The following is a 22,618-nucleotide window of genomic DNA, read 5'->3' as shown; positions in this document are numbered from 1 at the left end:
TTCATCCATTGTGTTGTAGATTTGCTGGAGTGCTTGGGATCATAGTCCTGTCGCATGACCCAATTTCAGCCAAAGCTTTAGCTGTCGGACAGATGGCCTCACATTTGACCCCAGTATACTTTGGTATACATTGGAGTTCATGGTTGACTCAATGACTGCAAGGTGTCCAGGTCCTTTAGCTGCAAAATAAGCCCAAATCATCAAACCTCCACCACTGTGCCTGACACACCGCTTTATTCTGGAGGGAAACTCAACTCCATCTGTTAGCGAGAAGCCAGTGAAGAGTCTCAGAGAGCTGTTGGAGGTACTGGCAGAAAGTGGAGAGCCGCACGGGAGCTGGAGGCAGCAGAGTCCAGGCTAAGGCACAAGGCCGTGGTGCGGACTGGTTTGTGGAAGAGCATTCGTCGTTAAAATAACGATAGAAACCACCTTAAATCAACTCAAAATAAGGGTAGTCAGTGATGTAGGAAGTCGTGTCTGAAAGTTGCAATCACTTTTTTATTGGCTAAAATGAATGGAGAATCTCTCGTTTTCCCTGCTCAAGCCCTCAGTATGGTTTTATAAACAAGGTCCAGTTCAGCGCTGTATTTACAGATCGTTTGAAACTGAAAGATGGAGCAGTCACAGCAGTAATGATCCCGGTCATGAGTCAGAACCGCAGGTGGAGAGTAAAACTGCTTCGAATGTCTGTTTTGTTGGCAGTCGGCGCGTAAGTGCATGTCATGTAAACAACACAAACGTATAATGAATCACAAGTTATCCAGGGATAATGTGATGGTGTATTATGTGTGTTTAAATACATTTGTTTAGCTGACCATTGATAGCTGTGCGTGTTTGTGACTCTTTAGCTCCGCTCACACGGCACGCCTCCAGGAGCTCGGCTGTTTTCAGAAATTCTCGGTACAGCAAAACTTTCTTTTATAAATCTGATCAAACTAAAGACTTTTTGGAGATATGAAGGATGCTATACTACTCTAGGTACTCAAGATTAGCATGAGATTGGCTGAAACTGTGTGTTATATACCCTTTAATCCATGCTTAATATGATGTTTTACCAAGCCCAGTGAACCTCCGGCTCTGGGGCAAAGCTGATACTCCCTCCTGCTCCCTCTGCAATGGAAACGGGTCACAAGAACACATCCTGAGCTCCTGCCCAAAGGCTCTTGGGGATGGCCGCTACCACTGGCGGCATGACCACGTTCTAAAGGCACTAGCAGAGAGTGTCTCCTGGGCCATTGAGAGCAGTAAGTACCATCACCGAGCTAGGAAGGAAATACGGTATGTGAAGGAAGGAGAGCAGCCAGCACTGCAGCACAAAGCTCCAGCAGGCTTTCTTCAAACAGCACGGGACGGGCAGCTTTTGGTTGACTTACAGAAGCAGCTGAAATTCCCACCACACATCGCAGTAACATCTTTGCAACATGACATCATTCTATCTGAGGTCTTAAAACAGCTTGTGCCATGGGAAGAGCGAAGGGAAGAGGCATTCGAAAGGAAAAGCACCAGGTACAAAGGTGTGATTGATCAGTGCCGAGAGAGGGATTGGAGAGCTGTGGAGGGTGGATGCAGGGGATGCAGGGGCTTTGCTGGCCGATCTCTCTACAGAGCATGCACTGCGCTGGGGTTGAGTGGGCCATCAGACTTGCAACAGAGGCTGCAGAAAGCCTCAAGATGGCTGTGGATAAAAAGGGGTGATCCGTGGCCAAGCTCTGCTGGGACACAGGTAGGGGCTTGAACACCCCCAGCTGGGTCATCTGGGCGAGGGTGTATGATGCTGAAAGACCCGAAACACCCGATGAACCCAGGAACATCACTCATGATGCGTCCCATCTTCATCTTTCACCTTGCTTTTCGCCAAACATGGCGCTGTGCATTACGGCCAAACATCTGCACTTTGGTCTCGTCTGTCCAAAAGACATTGTTCCAGAAGTCCCGTGGTTTGTTCAGAAGATGCAACTTTTTTTTATGTCCTTATACATAAAACTATAGAATTTAAAAGGTTGTACTTTCTTTTTCATGACTGTATGCATAAACGAACAAACTAAGGAAGAATATTTGGCAAGTTCTGAAACAAACGAGTCAGGTGTGAAAACAGCAATGTTGCCTTGTGAAATGGAACTGAACCAAGAAGAAATTGCAACATTGTAACAATTTTAATATCTGTTTTGGAACAAAGCAAATGAACTACAGGCGTGAAAACGCCCTAAAACACATTATTAAAGTGATGAGGGATAGATATTATATTTGCAAGAGATTTAAGTGCAGGTTGGTGCTATCCTTAACAGCCAGCTTCATTGTGATTCCCCAATCTCTCCCCTCTGAATCTCACAACTGCTCTCTGATTTCTCACTGATATCACAGAGAATAGAGGACACTTGAAAAATGACTCCTGTAATGCAACAAGGCTTCCACAGACAGAAAGCCGCACCATACTGTAATTTAACGCCATGGTTTTAGGTTAAGTGTGTTTAAAGATATAAAGAGGGTGTTATAAAAAAGACTAGCATTATCTTTTCCCCCTCAAAAAACAGAGCAATCTGTGCAAATGTTTTGTTGGCTCGGAGGAGAACACATTCTCTTCACATGAGATGTTTTCTTTTCAGGGTTCAGTCTGGGAGTAGAGCCAAGTTGCACAATTAGGCCACAAAAGGCTCCCCATCTGCTGGGCTTGCGTATGTGTGTGTAGGTCCCCATAACGTGGCCCCCTGACTGTAGAGAGGCTTATCTCTCTGTGGGGACTCCCAACTCACAGAAATGCCTCGAAGTGGATACAGGAGAAAATGTTTGATTAAAACGACTGTCCAGAACTGCACATGCTCAGAGATTTCACTCCCAGAATTGAATGCATAAGGAATTAAGGCCCGGATCTACTTCATTTTCTGTGCTCCGCTCTGTCTCGCGAATAGTTGAGTATGCAAGCCTTTCAAAGTATACTCCTTTAGCCATGAGCACGAAAAGATACTTTCAGCACGTGTGCACTATCTAGTGGACTCAAGTCACTCGCACATGTGCTGTTGTACACGGACACATGGGCTGCACACGAACTGTGCGCACGGAAGTCCACGGATCCTCCTGATGATGAAAATTACGTCACACGGACAGTGCGTGCCGAAGTATACTCTGGGCTTTCTGAAAGTGGAGCAGTGAGGTCTGAATGAAAAGTTCACCACAGGACGATGAATGTTTGAGTTAATGGATTCAAGGGATGCAAACACCACACAACACTGAAAGAAGAACACAAAAAAAACATTAAAGGGGTAATGATTTGCATTGATTTGCATAATTTTAGTAGGAGTTTTACATAAAAACTGTCAAAATTTACAAATAAAAGACCATTTTCTGTCTTTTTTTTAAATAGTGCACAAGTACACTAATTTTTGTTAATAGACAAACACTTGTTACTGTTAAAAACTAAACAATTACTCTACAAAAATGCTACAACGCAATCATGTATTATGCTGTACTAAAGCTTTATTAAGGATAAATATTAATGTATATTAAATCCTTACATAAACAGCAGAAGTATTTACAAATAATAGCGTATCTAAAAAGTATGAGACAACTCCAAACAAACAAACAAACATCCTGTAAGAGCCGTGCATGCTGCATTAATATTATCTGGGTCTCTCAGGCTCAAATTGATAAGGCAATATTAACGCCACTGATTACAATACACCGGAGCACATACAGTACAACTACCCGCAATAGTAAGGGCCGTGACATTTCTGGACAACGTGCACTAGGCGGTTAACGAATCACAACACACTGGGCCAGCTAACCAATCTGAGCCCATTGTGTATTTCTGAGGGAGGGGCTTCATAGAAGCAGGAACTCAACAGAGCCTTTTTAGGAAAACGGCAACAACGATGTAGAATAAAGTTAAAAATATGTGAAAAATAATGTGTTTTTTTTTTTAAAAACGAAGCATGAACACAATCAAGCCTTCGAAAAAAGCTGATAATCCACACCTTTCAGTATTTTGAGAGTGACTCAATTGCATTCATGGTGCTCGCCACAACTCTGTGATGGCAAGAATTTTCTGTACAGCATCATTGGTACAGTTTTTCACCACAAATTCCGCAGTTAAACAGGATTTATTGAAACAAGTTAAAATAATGTGAGAAATAGCTTAAACAAAAGTATATACCACTTATTAACTACCTTAAAGCTCACAACAGGTCTGTCTTTAAACGTTACTGTTAAAAAATTTCCCTATGGAGAAAAACCGAGTTTTACTTCTGAAACCTGTCTGTTGTACTGACTGAGTGCTGCTGCTGCTGGTGGCGCAGACAGCGGTAAATCCAGAGAGATTCCAGGAGTGATCCAACATGAACAAGAGACAAACGAACTGGAACTAAACACTGGATGGCAAACAAACAACGAGGCAGACATGCACCAACAACGATCTGACAAAGAATGACTGCAAACACAAGGATTGATATAGAGTGCATTTACATGCACCTTCATAATGTGATTATAATGGGATTTTTGCAATATTTTGCTGTTAAACTTTACCTCGTGTCAATGCAATACTTTGATCAAACTAATGCAATTAAGCTCATAATCGTAGTAACCATATTCACATTAAACTATGTGGCATATGCCAATTTTAATCGCAATAAACAGGCATGTAGCCTAAACCTTAACCACATTATTACCGCTCTGTCCAAAGTGTGCATGTGCTTGATTCAACACGGATGCTGTTGTTCACACAACTTCATGAATGAACTCTGACATTATTCGGAAGTTTTCACTTCTTCGAATCGCTAAACTCTGTCAACACAACTCGCTGCGCAGTCAAAAATAATTTCCAGAAAAAAAAAACATATTTACTTAGATTTTAACCTATAACATTTTCTGTTGTTTTATATAGGACTCATCTATTCCCTTCACCAACTCCAATTCCAGTAATCTCACTAAGGAACTTATTTGTTTCCCAATTTGCCATTTTAAATTTCCATATAAGAACAGTATCTTTCATAATGTCTTACATCCACAGCTATTTTGCAATGAATAACTAAATCATCACTCCTCATTGTATTAGGCTGGGAAAGCATGCAATTAGGAAGCATGAATAGGATAGGCAAGGATTCTGATTGGATTGGAAAGGCCCTTTGGAGATTTGATTTTGATTCTGATGAACTGTGTATTTCATTGATCTATGTGAATTTGAGGAGAGGAGCCTCGGTTATAAAAGACATCTAAAGAAGGAGGAGGGAAAGTTTGTGCCCTTGCAGGAAGTTGTTAGGCTTATGCTTAATAATGGCAAAAACAGCACTTTCAAATCTTGTCAAAATGTTGCACATTATCGCCATCTGGTGGTTAAAGGCCGGTCAAAGCATCTCATTAATGCCACCAGACCCAGAGTTTCTGGGGTTAGAGGTAATACAACAGTCAGTTTATACTTTGAAAACACTGTACAATAAATGTATCTAACAGATATGATGCTGTGTGAGTAACTGTATGAAAGAATAGCATCACCTTTTTAGGCTATTATAATCAACCTTCAATTAACAACACAAAGCCTTATTAATATACTGTTTTTTTTATTTTATTTGGTAGGCATGTATCTAAAGGGACCATTGCATTCAAGGTACATGTACATTTAATTGAGTTATGCATTCCCTTTGGATTAAACCTATAACATGGTTTTGTTGGTGCCATGCACTACTGTTTGAGCTAAAGGAAAACATTTACACATTGTTTAGACACATTCCTATGCCTAGTTCATAGTTCATGTAGGTTTATGTGAGATCAAAAAATACAGTGAAAATGTTTGTGAACATGACTATGCTGGTGGACATTTTATCTACTATTATTTCTGTGTGTGAGAATATTCTCTCACAAGGGCTTGAGAAGGCAGAATTGCATAACAAATGATAAAAGATAAAAGATTAAAAAAGAGAATACAAAGCACTGCACTGTCTAGAATGGCAGGGTATTTAGATTGCTGAGGTGCCATTTTGGATTTAAAAGAATAATCAAACCAAAAAGTGTAACAGAGCTAACATGCCTTTCAAATCAAGCATTATCCATGTAAACTATAACAAAGTTCAAACACACACACACACCAGCTGGTCATTATAACATTTTGTATCCATTTGCATTGATGTCCACATATCAGAAGTGGAACATAACATGGAGCATTCTAAGAACTAACATTCTGGCTAAGTTCTCTCAGTAGAACATCATTCATGGAACATTTTTCCAGAACATTTGAGTTTCACGTTAATTTAATGTTTCTTAAACATTACTACTTGGTTGTTTTATCAGAATGAAGAGAAAATAACATTCAGAAATAATAGAAAATCAAGCTAAATGTTCATAGAACATATTTTTTGTTAGCTGGTCTTGTATTTTTTACTGATTGCCTTGATGAAAGAATGAAGTTTAGATGTAATATACCCTCATATACTCTAGTTGTTAAGGTTATGTTTAGTGTCATTGTGTTTTAGTTTTGTTCCCGTTTGCCTGTGTTTCCTTTGCTAGTTAGTCATGTTTGTTAATTGAGTTATGACTGTTCCCTGTTCTGTTAACGAGCTCCCTTCTGTATTTAAGCTGTAGTTTGCCTCTGTTCTTTGTGTTGTGATAATGCTTTGTAAGTGTGTAGTGCTTCTATGTTATGAGTTTATTAAAAACGCTTTTTTCTCTGTGGATTTCACTGCTGCAACCCCTGATACTAATCCCACCAGCATCATTCAGCAATAGTAAATGGCTGTCAATCTTTAGTAATCATGTTGAACAAAGCATGTTTTCTGATCCCTGCAACAAGAAACTGCTTCCATTAATGCATATCACAGGCAAACATGTTCACACACACTTTACTTTTTTATTAGCTCCATTGTTCAAGATACGGTGAGAAAAAGAATATAACAGATTCCACAAACAAGAACAAGAGAAACACATACCGTGAGTCACTGGTTGGCTCGCCTGTGCTTTGGGTTCTTGCAGCTGTTGACCCACTTGCAGAAGATACATTCTCATACTTTCCTCTAATCCTACAAAGCCTTCTGTATCATAAAATATTCACAATTATCTCTTTTTTGCACAAGTCAAAAACCATCTCAAGCAAGTGTAAATCCCCGAAATTTCCATCACTCATTTCTGATGCGATACTTCACATAAAAACAGGGTAATGGAAACATAGCTATAGTTGAAATTGGAAAGGCCTCTAAATTATCAACATGATCACAACTTTGCTGAAAAAACAGTTGTACACAATCTACTTACATGCCTTCTATTGATAGTTTAAACTTTTTTAGCAAGTAAAAGGCCTTTTAGTATAATTTCCTTCCGTCTGATTTGCTGGCTGAACCAAACCAGACAGTTATAGATGAAAACAGGACAGTAAACTTGTGTCCGCAGCTCCTGTGGCGGGTTGAACTTCATCTGCCGGAGGAAGCTGGGAAGCTCTGCTGAGCCACTGGAGCTTATGTTTACTTTACTGCACTGGAAGCTCCTGTCTCCAAGACAAATTTTTTGTGTGTGTGTCACGAACATGCCACATTCCTCGGCTCCTCCCCTCTGTTCACAATCCCTGGATACTCATTATTATAGCCTGCGTCTCATGTGCATACTATCCATCCTAAATATTATGTGACGTTAGTAATTTTCAATAGTAATTTAGGGCAGATAGAGTGGATAGTATGCACATTGGGATGCAGTGTAATTCGCCTCATCACCAGATCCAATTGCCTCGCTTCCACACTTCAACCAATCACCATTGTATGCCAGTCACATGGTCAATCCATCGCCCTACTTTGGCTCAGCGGAGGATTGCAGCAGATTCCCGCTGCAGTGTATGCTATATTTGAGATGCAGTCGCAGCGGTTCCAAATGGATCCCCGGCGGTGCCCTGCAGTGGGCAGGAACTATATGGGATCAAGCAGGTCCAGTCACTCAATCAATAGATTCTTTCATCAAACAGTAAACAAAGCCTAATCAATGAACAACTTTACAACATTCAACAAGGTAAATCATCCATTACTGAATATGCTTAATTCCGCACGATAGCAGCAGCATTCTCCGTGTTTGTCTCTTTCTCCATGTGACAGTGTGTAAACATACTTGGTAATGAAGCTCATTCTGATTCTGAAGTTGAACAGACTGAAGAAACTTGGGTTTACTTGATTATCTACACATAATTTTAAGACAAAATCATGTTAAAATGTCAGTCAATTATGATCCATCAGGCTTTTGAGGAACGTTTATTTGTACATCTCTCAATCATCATTGTATGCATCATTGCATTACAATAATCCATATTTGTAAATATAAGTAATTAGTTACCTATTATTATTTTTCAGTATTGCCCAAACAATATTTTTTAACGAAGGGTTTTAATTATATAAACAAGAGTACCGCAATCAAACATATAAATAGGAAAATTTGCTTCAGGAGCTGACCAGGCCAAAACAACAAACAAAATGTCTATACAGATCGCAGCACTTACTAACCTAACAAAAAAAAAAATTAAAGAAAAGCAATCTACTACAATCAACTTCCATACCTACCCATCCAAAAACAAAACATAAGTGAGTGAACAAAATGCCGTCAAACTCCTTAAGGATGCGTAGCTCGGCGCCGCGCCACGTCTTTAAAATTCGAACGCATTGTTTTCTATGAGAGTACGCACACCGGCGGCGACATTCGGCGCCTGTCCACGGCGCCCAGCAACGACTCAGGAAGTTTTTTAAAATCCTGCCGCGCCACAGAGCGCCATGTACATTGTTTTACATTAAATGTATATTATATTTCTCTCAAATCGTCGTTAATGTATATACTGACTTCACCCTGTGCTGCAAAATACATTAGTTTCACATTCTTAGTTTAACAGCTTGAATAAAGTCTAAAAATGTATAATAAACGTAGCATTTTCTTTCCTTTTGCTTTGCCATTTTTCCATGTACACTAACCTCAGTGCGAAATATTAAAGCATAGGCATGTAACGTTTCCCTGTTGACGTAAAACACTCCCATTGTGCAGCTCTTCTCTCAGGAGTCGAGTTAAAATTGAGCTCGCGCGTATATAATGTGCGCGGCCGGTGTGCGATACCTGTGAGTTGTCAGGCTGCATTCACACGGGGCGCCGGCGTTAACGCTTCTCGTTTACTTTGAATGGGTGACGTCATGCTTTGCCGAACTGAATTGTGGGTTCCGTCGCGTCGCTTCACTCGCGTTGCAAGCGGCAGAAGTTGAAGATTTCTCAACCTTTTCAAGCGCCAACGCAAGCGTCATCCAATCAGATCGCCCTATGCAAACAGCCAACTGCGTTCGTGCAACACCGGAAAGTAATGTGATTGGCTGTAATCACTATAACGGTTGCGTCAGCACAAGCTTCAGACACGCCCTCCGTCAAGCGTTGGCGCTGACGCCCCGTGTGAATGCAGCGTCAGAGATGCGACACTGCGCGGCGCCGAGCTTCGCGTCCGGTGTGCGACCCCCTTTACTCTTCCCAGATTCTTATACAATGTATTTACAAAAGACACAAACAAAGAAAGAAACAGGACAAAAGACAAAATAAAGGGTTGTAAGACATTACACTCACATACACGCTCCTCAACCTGCACCGCGTCGCCGGCGACCCCAGATTACTGTTGTTCAACACTCACTGCATGTTAAAACATCACACTCCCACTTGATCAGGACTGTGTATCATTAGAGAGATTTAAGACTCCATCTTCGATATTTGACCATTGTTTATGATAAAAAACGGATCCATGACAGAAATTTCTTAATTTATGTCAGGAGTGCAAAATAATCAATCGGTAACTTATCAAGTCAAGTCAAGTTGAGCTTTATTGTCATTCCACTACATGTGGTGACGAAATGCCATGCCTCACAGGACCACGGTGCTACCCAAATACAGACAGTATAAACCTATACACACCTAACCTACTGAGAGAGTCCGACTACACATATACATGAGCAAAGAGAAACATTGTAAGTTAAGCAGCTGGCTGGAGCATTGTGAGCAGAAAATGTCCTGGATGGAGGGAAGAGGGGCACCGATGATCTTTGCAGCCGTGTTCACTGTCCGCTGGAGGGTCTTGCTGTCTGCTGCACTACAGTTCCCATACCAGACATTGATGCAGCTGGTAGACAGACTCTCAATGGTTCCCCTGTAGAATGTGCTGAGGATGGGTGGAGGGAGACTTGATCTTTACAGCCGGCGGAGAAAGTGTAGGCGCTGTTGTGACTTCTTGGAGAGTGACGTGGTGTTGGTGGTCCAGGTGAGATCTTCTGTGATGTGCACCCCCAGGAATTTAGTGCTGCTGACTCGAGCTGTCGATGGTCAGTGGGGGTGATCAACTGAGTTTCTCCTGAAGTCCATCACAAACTCTTTTGTCTTTCCCACGTTGAGGGACAGGTTGCTAGCGCTACACCATACCGCCAGCTGTGCCACTTCCTCTCTGTAGTGCGTTTCATCGTTGTTGCTGATGAGACCTACCACTGTTGTGTCATCAGCTAACTTGATGATGTGGCTGGAGCTGATCTTGGCAGGGCAGTCATGGGTCAGCAGCGTGAAGAGAAGCACACAGCCTCGTGGTGCTCGAGGTGTTGTGGCCAACAAGGACTGACTGAGGTCTTCTGGTTAAAAAGTCCAGGATCCAATTACAGATGGATGGAGTTGAGGCCAAGCAAATTTAATTTATTGATAGGATTATTGTGTTGAATGCTGACGTCAGTGATGGTCTGAATGGCTTGCCACAGGCTCTGTGCGTCTCTGCTGTCCTGTGGCATCAAGAATGCGAAACGGTCATATGCACAAAAAAACAATAATCACTTCACAGACAGCTTGGCTCTTGCTGTTTTGAAGGATGCTTTATCTCCTGATCTGAATGCTTCTTTATGTTTGAAAGTGGACTAATCCTTTAAGGCAGGTCACATGACAGCCAAGCAAGTTACAATGATTGTAACTTGGCTTATGGATAGGTTTCTCCAGATATTATAAACTTCCATGGTTTTACCTAAATATTTAAGTGATCTGTCTCCTTCTACTGGTAGTTCTTAGAAGATTTCCTTTTATAAGTAACATATATCACGTGACTAGTCTACAGCTCTCCCCTGACAGTCAGCTCATAACACATGCTGTCAGTGAAACGGCATCCATCTGCACCCATCTATCATTCTTTTGCTTTCTTACTACGTTGTTCTATTATTACTTCTACATATTATTTATAAATGTGTTATTAAACATATTGAGTAGAAAAGACTGAAACAAGATTCCACCAATAATGCTTGATTCAGATCAGTCATTGAATTTGAATTTATAGATTAATTATTATATATAATTGTATAATTTAACTGTAAAAACATTGTTATGTTATTATTGAGTGGCTACTTTGCATTTTATTGTTCACAAAGACTCAAACACATGAAATTAGGTTTTCAGTTTCATACTCCTTTGTCAGATCCTTTTCATCCAAATTCATGCATGGCATTTCCCAATGCAATCACGAGTGTCATGATGTCATGATATTTGGTTAGATTAAGTAAGGTTGGGTTAGATGAAGGTTTCCCCACCATCATACAGCTGAAGAAACCTCTTGTGAGACTGACACTAACCTCTTCAGCCGATGAAAGATAAAGGCTTGGTATTTTTGAATTAACTTTTTCTTCATATTCAGGGATTTTCATCACAAGAGCCAAAAGTAAGTTTTTGGGAGGGATGCATTGTGGAAAAAATACCACTAACATTCTAGGTAAAAAATTCTGGGGAAAGTGTATATTATATATGTTGTCTCTGTTGGATACAAATTCTAATACAATAGTTGTTTAAGTCAATACAATGATTGTATTATGAGAAAGTTGATTTTTAAAAGAACAAATAATCTGTTTTGTCTCAATTAATATGTGGTGATAAAAACAGTTTTGTATAATAATTATAATACAACTGTAAAAGTGCTTTTCAAAGTAGTTTTCGATGGAGTTACAGTAGCATGTAATGCCGCCCGCAGGACATGCTGTCACACTGAACAACATTTCAAGCTATTTTGATGTTGTTTCTAGTACACAGACTCCTGTATACTGAATCCACACAAATAAGTAAAGCTTTAACTTATTTTATGCTTACCAATCGTGAAAATCTTTGATATATGAAAGTAGAGCTCTGCATGGGACTTTTTGTCATCTTGCTCCCGCCTGCTCCTGGTTCTATTCCACAACCACCCGCTCTCGTTTAAAATTCACTCTGTGTTCAACCATTATCCACTTAGAATGCTTTTCTTCCAGATTCGACCAATCCCACTAAATTTTGATCTCATTTTCAGAATCTCACATTTAAATTTTCCCTAAAGAAAGAGAGTGACTGGGGATAACAAATATAAAATGTTGGCTGTACAAGAATTGTATTTATTTTAGCCTTGTCTTATCATGGTACTGTCGACACATTAAAAGAAAATGTCACAGAGAAAAGTAAAAAGTTTCGGTTACGTATGTAACCATGGTTCCCGAAATAGGGAGCGAGACGCTGCGTAGCTAATGCTAAGGGAACACCTCCAATGTGACGATTGTCTGAAGCCCCATACCATCAAATCAATTCACTGTCCTCTAATGAATACGTCATGTATGCCTCATAAGAGCGTGCTTGCACCATCTCAATTCAGATTTTCCATTATGAAGAAGCACTCGCAAAGTAGACGATACAGGATCTCATTCCCTATTATATACGTAATTGAGACATTACCTTTTATAGGTTCACTCAACGCTTCGTCACTCTGGGACAGTATACCATAACGCCTTCCACTACATGGTGGGATTATCTGGAAGACCGAGGACAGCATTGTGCTTAAACAGTCAAGACATGGGAGCCAGGTGCCCTCCCCACCTCCAGACCATAAAACCAGATAAAAGTGTGCGGAGAGGACCACCCTGACGCAACACAAATATATTCCAAGGAAGAGCCATTAAACCGAGCCCGAGATGAAGCAATTCCTTCAGCAGAATGAGCACATAGGTGAATTTAAGCCATGCACCTTACAGGCTGCAGAAATAGCATCAGTCACCTAAAGAGACTGCTTGGAGACTGTTTGGACAACAGCCACTCCTCTGTTTCGACCACCAAAACACACAAACAGCTGATCAGACTTACACCACTGGGGTGTACGGTCAACATAAACCTTCACTTCACCCTCAGAATCAGGGGAACCAGAATGTGAACCGCTCTGATTGACAGAAATACGGTCTGCGCCCAAAGAAGGATCTGCCTTGCCAGCCTACACTGTGAACAAGAGCACAAACCTCCTTGGTGATTCAGGTAAGAAACCACAGACATGCTGTCCATCCTGACCAGCACATGGAAGCCTCTCAGAAGAGATAAGAACAGTTTGAGGTGCAACATGGCACTGTAGAGAACTCGAGCGTGAAATAGCACTTTGTGTCAGTTGTTTGGTCACTCTGGCCCTGTGTGGAATGAGGCCGCAGACTGCTGTTTAGCAGTGCGAAACTTAACCTCCACAGTAGTGACAGCTTCCCCAAACAGGCCTTCTTGTGACAGAGGAGCATCTAAAATGAAGGTTTTATCCCTCTCTTTAATATCAGTAAGAGTCAGTCAAAGATGGTGCTTCACTACAGCCATTCCCACCATGGAACAACCTGTTGGGCAGTGTGCTTTGGATCACAAGTCAATAGCCGCCTGAGCTCCTTAACTGCATCAGCAGCTAAGCCATCACCCTCATCCAGTTCCGTAAGCACATCCGCTTGGTAGGCCTGGAGCATGGCCACTGTATGGATGGCCATGGCCGCTTGACCAGCGGACATGTAGGATTTTCTGACTAAAGCGGAAGTGACACTACATGGATTGGAAGACAGCAGGGGCCGTGTTTCGCCCTGTCTAGGGGTAAAGGACACAAATGAAATGAGAGAGTGGAAGCAGAGGATCTTTTGATGGTTTTAATGACTTGAACAAAAATACAGCAATCAAACTAGAAGAATTTACTTCGGAAGCTGAACTGGCCAAACAACAAATAAAAGTTTAAATAAAACCTCTTACCTAAACCCTAACCAAAATAAAATAAACATAACCTAACTCCCTAGCCAGAAACAGAGATCAAAAAGTTTTACAACAAACAATGATGGCATCCAACTTCTTACTTTACCAAACCCCATAAAATGTACAATGATGTACAAACTATTTACTAGCCCAATCAAACAGACTTAAAAGGGGAGTCCAAATCAATGTTGTTAAACAGACGATAGGGTCATGATACCAAACAGTGCACTACTGCACCAATCCAGATGGGCCAGTAATTAGCCTGGAGAAGCTAATCAGCACCATCCCTGGACACAAACACTTCCAAAAGAAAAGAGAGAAAGAAACAAAGGGTTGTAACAGGCTACAACTTGCAGGACGGAGCTGAAGTTGGTGCAAGATGAGTCGCGAGAGACTCCTCCATGATGGCATCGCTGCTTAACAATGCTCCACCATTTTGGAAATGGCAGTAAAATCAGCGGCAGTGGGATTAAAAATACGCATGTAGTGAACAACAGACGTGATGGCACCAGAGCTTCACAACAGACTTCTTTTGTCCCACTTTGATTAATCAACATCAAGTAAACGACTATTGTAATCAGGACTGCCAAAGGTGGAAGACAGGAAAGATGACATCAACGGCCCATTGATGATAGGCTAATCTCATCACGAGTTGCCTTTGTTCACTTAGTTCAAGGTGCGAATGACCATGGACTCCTAGGGCTGCCAAACCGGTTCTGGCTAGAGCACAGCAAGAACAAAGAAATGCTCTGAAAGGAAGACATTTTCTAAACATATTGGCTTGAAATCACCAAAAATGGACAGGAATACTGTAAGGAACATGTCCTATGTGTCCTTGTACTCATCCAGGAAACTATGCACACACAGTAGAAACCACACCTGGAATAAAAGCCAATGCAACTACACCCACTGAGACAGAAGTGTGATACCTCAACCAATTCACATCAAGTTTGGACTCTACGAGTTCAGAACACTGCCACAAGGACTTTGAGAAAGGTTTGAAAAGAAATAAAGCATTTCCAAGGTCCTAAAGACATTGTCTTATTTAACTGTGTATTTGGGAACAATACAACAAGTTTCACAGGATGAAAGGTGGGCATGTTAAGGGACGGACACCTGGAATGCTGTGACCCAATTACATCACCACATCAGGAAAGGTGGGATTAGTAATCCCGTTCCCCAACGAGAAGGAATAAAAGTTTTCCCAAGTGAACAGACCTTTGTTCTGAGTTTCTGACCTGACGAGGGAAGAACAACAGCACGACCGAGGTGAGACTCTTGCGAGTAAACCTTTCACCGCACGGATCAAGCAGCCAAAGTGCTTCTGCAGAGGACTTTGACTCCTGACCTGCATAACCCAAGTACCTCCAACCTCCATAAGATCCTACGGACTCACCACCATCTGACCTACAGTTCTCTGGATTACACAAAGACCTCCAGCACTCAGAGCAGCTCTGCAGCTGTTGGAAAGCAATCCAGTCTCCCACTGCACACGGAAGGATACCAGTGGACAACGTTTCCCATTCCCGGACTGATCACCCGACCAAATGAAACGTAAATATAAGCTAACCAAACCTTTTCCAAAAGCCTTGGCATTAGGTTGTTGCTAAATGATATTGCTATTTGTGTAGAGACTGTTTGTCTAGGGTCAGCGTACACAGATAGATACATTAGACACGTTATCTGTATTCAGAGTAAATGCTTATTTACTTATTTTCAATACAAGCATCCAGAAAGACCACAATTGACTCCCTCATAGACTGCTAATTACCCATTCATTGCTTCGTCCAATCCGTTGCTCATCTACTTGGCATTCAGTTTTGTTAACATCCATTTGTGTTGTAGTTTGTAGTTTCTGTTTGATTATTGATTCAATTTTCTTAGTAGTTTACTCATTTTTCCTTAGTAGTTTAGTCATTTTCCTTCGTAGTATTTAGTGAGTGTGATATTTTACTCTTGTATATCTTTTTATTAATAAATTCATTTTATTGCAAACTGTGTCATTCTTGTGTTGACAATCAGAGGCTCTACAAGCTCGCCCGAATCTCACTAAATCCTTCAGATTGGTCAGATGATAAACTTCCTCCAATTTATAAAATATTAATTCAGTTAACAATCTTTCATGATTGTTCTTTATTGTCAAGGTGAGATTCCTGACTGGTGCCCCGAAATATTGGAAGGAATCATCTGACTCAATATTGATATTAATACAAAATATTAATATTAATATTTAAGACCAAAAATCACTACATTTGTGGTGCCCTCCTGTGAGACTAATCCAAAATCACTACATTTTTGGTGCGTCCCGTGTGAGGCGAGCTTAGATTGAAATGAGCCTTGTGTTTTGTCAATACAACTGAAAACACAGAAAGATAAGGAGAGTAAAGCTTTAAAAGGAAACCAAGTTTCAGTTCAGCTTACCAGCTCCGACACCAGAATCTATTATCAGTTTGTTGTTCCCTCCAGACCTGATTGATAGTTTTCTCACATTTACAGTACTGTGTACGGATAAGATTTGTTTGGCAAGTACAGAGTTTGGCTAGTCTGTGGATCATTGTGTGTTGGCAAAGATCTGGTAATTTATCCTGTATCAGGAACAGGCAGCATTGGCAGACTTTAACTCTTGAGTATTGGCCATTTAATTGTTATTAAGTATAGCATAGGGCATATGTACCTAGTAAGCCTATAATATTGCTTTATTGTTTCTTTGTGAAACTTGTCGGAAGAGGGCAAAACCCACCGACTACCTAAAAGCTAGCAATAACAAAAAATTTTCTTTGTCAGGAAAACATAGCCTCGGCAAACACTGTAACTTGTGAGCGTTTGCCATATTGTTGCTAAGCATAGCATAGGGCGTATGTACCTAATAAGTCTATAATATTGCATTGTTGTTTCTTTGTGAAACCTGTCGGAAGAGGTCAACACCCACTGACGATTCAAAGCTAGCATCGTACCCCTTGCTTTTTTGTGTGACCTGTTGTAACAGGGGTTATCTATACTTTTAAAGGCAGCTGAGTGTAACATAGCATAACCAAATGGCTGAATTAACCACGCCTGAACAGCTGGTAGTAGACCTTACCAGTGGCGTTAATCCAGGGTACGTAGAAACACTTCATGGTCTAGACTATGATGAAATTAGCCAGAAAACAGAAGAGCTAGTATCTGAAACAGCAATCAAAGCCCCAAAGGGTGACAAGCTGATTAAACTGCTCTCTAGTTTAGCGTTAAACTGGGCTGCCCAGCTAGCGCAAGCTGTTGATAAAGTAAACATTGCCCGGGATCATATAAAAGATAGAGATTTGAGGATAGAGGACCTTAAGAGTGAGATTGCTGAGCTGCGTAAAGAAAATGACCGGCTAAGGGCTGAAGCTGATAGTCTGTCAGCAGAAAAAGAGGACTTGCAATGTATTGTCCATGATCAGGAAGCTGAAGCTAGAAAGCTAAATGATAAGTACCTAGAAGCTAAAAAAGAGCTCAGGGAACTTAAGGAAGGACGCTCACGTCCCCCTTCTGTAGTAGACCACCAAGATGTGGATACTGCCACTCTGCCAATAGAGCTGGCACAAACTTGACAAGAATTATCGGCTAAGGCAGATGAGTTAAATGCTGGGAAAACAAGCAAAACTGAAGTAAAGGCAGAATTAAGAGCTGCAGTGTATGAAATTTCTAGTTTGAGATCTGACCTAGAAGTGGAGAGAAGGCTTTATGCTGATACTCATGAACAAGCGGAAATGTTTAAGCGACAGCTACATGATTCCAAATGTGTCCAAGCCCAGCTTAGGGAAGAGTTAGGCAGAGAAATTGACAAGTTGAGAGACTCAACTTAGCTCCATTCGGAAGGGCTCATCCCTATGCCATAATCCCTTTAGAGGGTTTACCCTCCGGAGTGAGAGCTTCGAAGGGATGAAGGGTGTAGGGGTCACAAAAACTCTTTTTTTGGAACGCACTTCTGCGTCATCTTAACAAAACAATTAAGGAGGATAGATTGTGCAAGCTGCGCCTTTTATTTAACGTTAGTTTATATATTTATTTATTTTTGGTTTATCGCACCATATTGTATATTGCGTCTATGTATTTGAAACATTTGAATGGACTGATAAAGGGAGCTGTAAAGATTTTTTGTTGAAGTACAATGTCATTTTCACCATAATAATGTACCAAATCTAACTCATATAAATTTTACAGTAGTGTAGAAAAATACTATAAATACATTTATAGGTAAAATCGAACTCCGAGCCTCCTGTACCCATTCTGTGACATCAAACAACTTCCCTGTGCAAAGGATCATGGGGGCCTGAAGTGTCCATCAGTTGTACCCTTTGAAATCCTTCATTCCGAAGGGCCCTTTGAAGTGGCCAGTTTTGAGCACTTCGGTTAGGAACAACCCTTCAACATGGCAGCCATGATTATTTTCACTCCGAAGTGCCCTTCAGAGGGCGACATATCCCGTTTGGAACGCACCGTGACTCAAAGGATGATTCGGTCTGATTATAATGACATCACTGTCCCTCATTAATGAGGTCACACTCTGCAATCTTCCAGCTATACTCCACATAGCCATAAGAGGTCACTTGACCTCAAAGAATTGGCAAGGCCAGAGGGCTGTTTCATAAAAGATGCTAAGAAAAGCGAGGATTAAACTCCAAAACCTGACTTGAATTAACCTAACAAATGAGTTTGGGCAAAAACGGTTTCATAAAGGGTCATTGAAGTTCACGCAGTCCCGCTAATTCGATCCAGGTTCACCTAGTCAAGATAATTTTGCGTGCACGGTTTTCTTAAGCAGCCCTAGAGGTCGATCATGGATCAAATCGATCCACCATAGGAAACGGCATACATTTTGTGCTATTTTATGCGTTTGAGACATGGTGTTTTCCTCAGTGCATAACTTACTTTTCACAAGTTTATTCTCCATCTGTAAATGTTAGAAAGTAATGCAAATATTTCCATTTTGCTGCTAAACCTCATATTGAACGAGCGCTGCTGCGCACATGTGCGCTAAACAGACGGAATGCAATAGAAGCAATAATTCTAAAATAGACATTTCGCTAAAATATTTGATGTTGGACATTAAATGTGCCTTATGTACAAGTTTAAACCTACAAGTAAGTGTATTTTTTATGATAGTAACTGTAAATGGACTATTGTAATGCGGTAAATCAATATACTTTGGGACAATTACTGAGTTTAGATTCATCTTACCAATTAAAATTTAGTCTGTGCATATTAATTTAAATTTTTTATTTTTTGATCTTAATTTCTGCTCTTCTAATAACCATAATGAGTACTACTGCCAAACAAAACCAGAGAGAAATGTAAAAAAAAAAACAAAAAAACAATCTAATTAAATATTGGGCTCAAAACATTTAGCCAGTAAGAAAGGAAAACCTGTAGGTTTTACACACACACACACACACACACACACACACACACACACACACATATATATATACATATATATATATATATATATATATATATATATATATATATATACAGCTATGGAAAAAATTAAGAGACCACTCCAAGTTCAGAATCAATGTTAAGTGGTCTCTTAATTTTTTCCATAGCTGTATATGAGACCAGAGTATAGATTAAATATGGGCCTTGGAAAAGGCTAGCTGACTTTATTGTGCTTTGACTACAGTGGGTAGTTCCAGTGTGGACAACATCCATGCATGTCACTTCTGCAGGCTGCATCTTACTCTGTCACTCGTTTCATAGCTTTTGCTGGCTCTGAAACACTCACTTGGTATTTATCCTGCTCTTTGTCTAGCAAAAAAATCACTCATCACTTAATGAAAGCTTACAAATGAAGGCCTGATTGTTTCAGGGGCCTTGTCACAGATCTATTGATTTTGAATTTCTGTGTTACTTTTGCTATATTTTTCACACTTAAAACAATGATTTGTTAATCCTCTTGTACTCTTCTGTGCTAAGATATATAAGACTCCTGACAGTTCTCTCCCAAGTGCTTCCATTGTTGTCAGTATTAAGTCTGAGAATGATTCAGAGTTTTAAGAAATTACTTCTCTTTAAATGTTTTGGTTCATCATACTTACCTTTTAATAATAAAAAAAACAAATGCTACTTAGTCCAATATTTGTTTTTTATTTAGCACTATTTAATAAATGTGTGTGTGTGTGTGTGTGTGTGTGTATATATATATATATGTATATGTTAATAAAGTCAAAAAATTGTATGTGAGAGAGTCAGCTGTAACATCATTGCTTTCCTATTGGTCAGTGTTAGAGGAGCTCAGCTTAGCCTGACAGTTAGCCTGCTCCAGACCAGGGGTGAGTTTCCCGAAAGCATCGTTGGTGAACCATGGTCGCAAGTCCCATTGAACTCTGTTGGTAACGACGGAACTTGCGACCATAGTTCGCTTTGGGAAATGCACCCCAGACTAGTTTCCCAGCATAAGTTGCCAGGGTAACTGAGTTTGAACTAATTTAAGTTTGTTTTATGAAACAGAATTTGCTGACAAAAAGTCTGACTAAGTAAAATAAGCCTGGCTTGTTTTCTAATCTTATTTTATGAAGCAGCCCTCAGGACACTCAGTGAATTATAAACAACAGAGAGTGTTATTCTTGTTTTGTAAAGAAATCTTACAAAACATTGTCTAATGCTACGTGATGTTAGTGTTTTTAGCTCTGTGTTTTATGACTGATAAGGTGAAAACCTTTGAGTTCTGGAAGAATGAGTTGATTTGAGACATGAATTTAGTGTTTTGGTAGATTTAGTGCATTCAGAATTGTGAGATTTAACTGGAAATTGCGGGAAAGCATATACGTTCGTTATTCATAAATGTTCATGTTCAACACAAAAGCGTGCCAACGTACAGCAGTAGATTCCACAAGGCAAGACTGAACTGCACAGAAGAGGAAGAAGCTAAAGCTCTCCTTCATAACTATAACTATAACTATAATGTGGCGTGATATTTGTTTGGGCAGTGAATCTCCAACTGTCTGCAATTAAATTTTATTTCCTAATAACCAGGTAATCATGTTTGCACATGACAACGTTCTCTTTGTATAAGATACACACACATTTTGATGAAAAATAAACATGATTATTGTTTACCTGGATAAACAGTTAGATATTAAAAGGAAACAGATGTTTTACTGAGTATAATGGCTCTGGCCGAGCTGTGATATAAACAAAATGCTATTGGCTATTTTAAAAAAGGGGCGGGGCAGTTCGATATATCGCCCTGTTTTCCTGTGCTGCGCACTCCAACACTCTTCAGTGGGCCTTTAAATCCATGCTTATTGAAATAAAGTTCAAATCAAACGGGAACACCTTACTGACGACATGAATGAAAGAGTCGATTCTTTATGATGTTGTTTGCCAACGTTCACACACACACACACACAAAAAAAACCGAGCCCAAAAGAATCATTTTAAAACTAGCTGCCTTCTGAATGCTGACTCTCTAGCGCCTCCTAGTGTTTGAGTTTAATTAGCACTCAGGAGGAGAGAAGAGCAAACGAGGTGTTCAGCTGAAATTAATAATTGTATTGAGTAATTGACCTGAAGAGCAATATAAAAGTAATGTGTTCACAGTTTAATTTTGTGTCAGAACAAGTCTGTTTTCAGTATTGATTTCCTTGTGGCATAAGATCATACAGTAAAACCATCAATGTAATCACCTTTAAGATATTTATGACAAAACTCTCTGTGCTTAAAGGAATAAAAAGCTAATAAAGGTAAAACATTTTTTTTTTACATTTTTTTAAAATGTAAGTTGGAATAAGGATATTGTAGTCCGTATTTACAGTTCAAGGGATGTTTTGTAGTAATGTTAACCACAGTCTGTATTTTAGTTATAAATCAAAAACTGCCTTTCTAAAATACTACAGGTCATGATTGTCCTGAAGGAACCCATGGAGAATTAGCCTCCCAGTTTGGCCTTGTGTTATTTTATTTTCTAAAAATATTATCAGACTCAAAGAGTAGTCCCTAGCATTAAATAATCTAAGTGTATTGTGAAAGGTTGTGTCAAGCTTACTTAAAAAACAAAATGCAAGAATCGACACAAATTATTGTAAATTATTATAAATTAAATTACTCTTGTGAGTAAACTATGGAATATGTTTATCAGACCTCACACTGGAACATGTGTGTCGGTACATCTGCTGCTTATCTTCAATCACTCCTGCAATTTACAGTAAATGAAACCATGGCAGCTCTTAATCAATGGATCAATCTTTTTTTTGTGCATGACCTACTTATGCAATCTCACTCGTCTTTTTTTTGTGTGTGTGTGTGTGTGTGTGTGTGTGTGTGTGTGTGTGTGTTTGTGTCATGTCAACAGAAGGTAAAATTAAAATGAACTGTTGTAATATTTCTGCATGTTTATTACGTTTGCCGCCTTATGCAACTGCTAATAATTGTGACGTTCCTTAATCCACCTGGATTTCGGTGCTAATTTCAGTCATTTTTTTGTTTTGTTAATTCCTAGGTTTCTCACTCAGAACTCATGGATGGTTGAGTTTGTGAGCTCCCAATTCACAATGAAGCCAGTATTACTCAGCACGACTGTCCTGCTCCTCTCCTACAGCTGTCTGGGCCATCATATATGCGTGTATTTTGGTCTTGTCATCTGCTTCGTGCTCTTGGCTAA

The 22,618-nt window shown here is 40.0% G+C and overlaps 1 protein-coding gene across 2 annotated transcripts in view; it reads left to right on the top strand.

Moving 5' to 3' along the window:
- LOC137006925 (peroxidasin) overlaps positions 1-22,603 on the top strand; it is a 100,563-nt gene extending 77,960 nt beyond the window's left edge. Inside the window, exon 23 of one of the 2 annotated variants that reach the window (XM_067368082.1) lies at positions 22,457-22,603. In XM_067368082.1, coding sequence (XP_067224183.1) covers positions 22,457-22,486 — 30 coding nt within the window. In that variant the 3' untranslated portion in view covers positions 22,487-22,603. Of the gene's footprint in view, positions 1-19; positions 3,307-22,456 lie in introns of those variants that run through there. The other variant, XM_067368081.1, reaches the window with a different exon arrangement.
- The last annotated feature ends 15 nt before the right edge of the window (positions 22,604-22,618 follow it).

Source organism: Chanodichthys erythropterus, chromosome 18 (assembly GCF_024489055.1).
Source record: "Chanodichthys erythropterus isolate Z2021 chromosome 18, ASM2448905v1, whole genome shotgun sequence".
In the NCBI taxonomy this organism is placed as follows: Eukaryota; Metazoa; Chordata; class Actinopteri; order Cypriniformes; family Xenocyprididae; genus Chanodichthys; species Chanodichthys erythropterus.
This window is presented reverse-complemented; position numbering and strand designations above follow the sequence as displayed.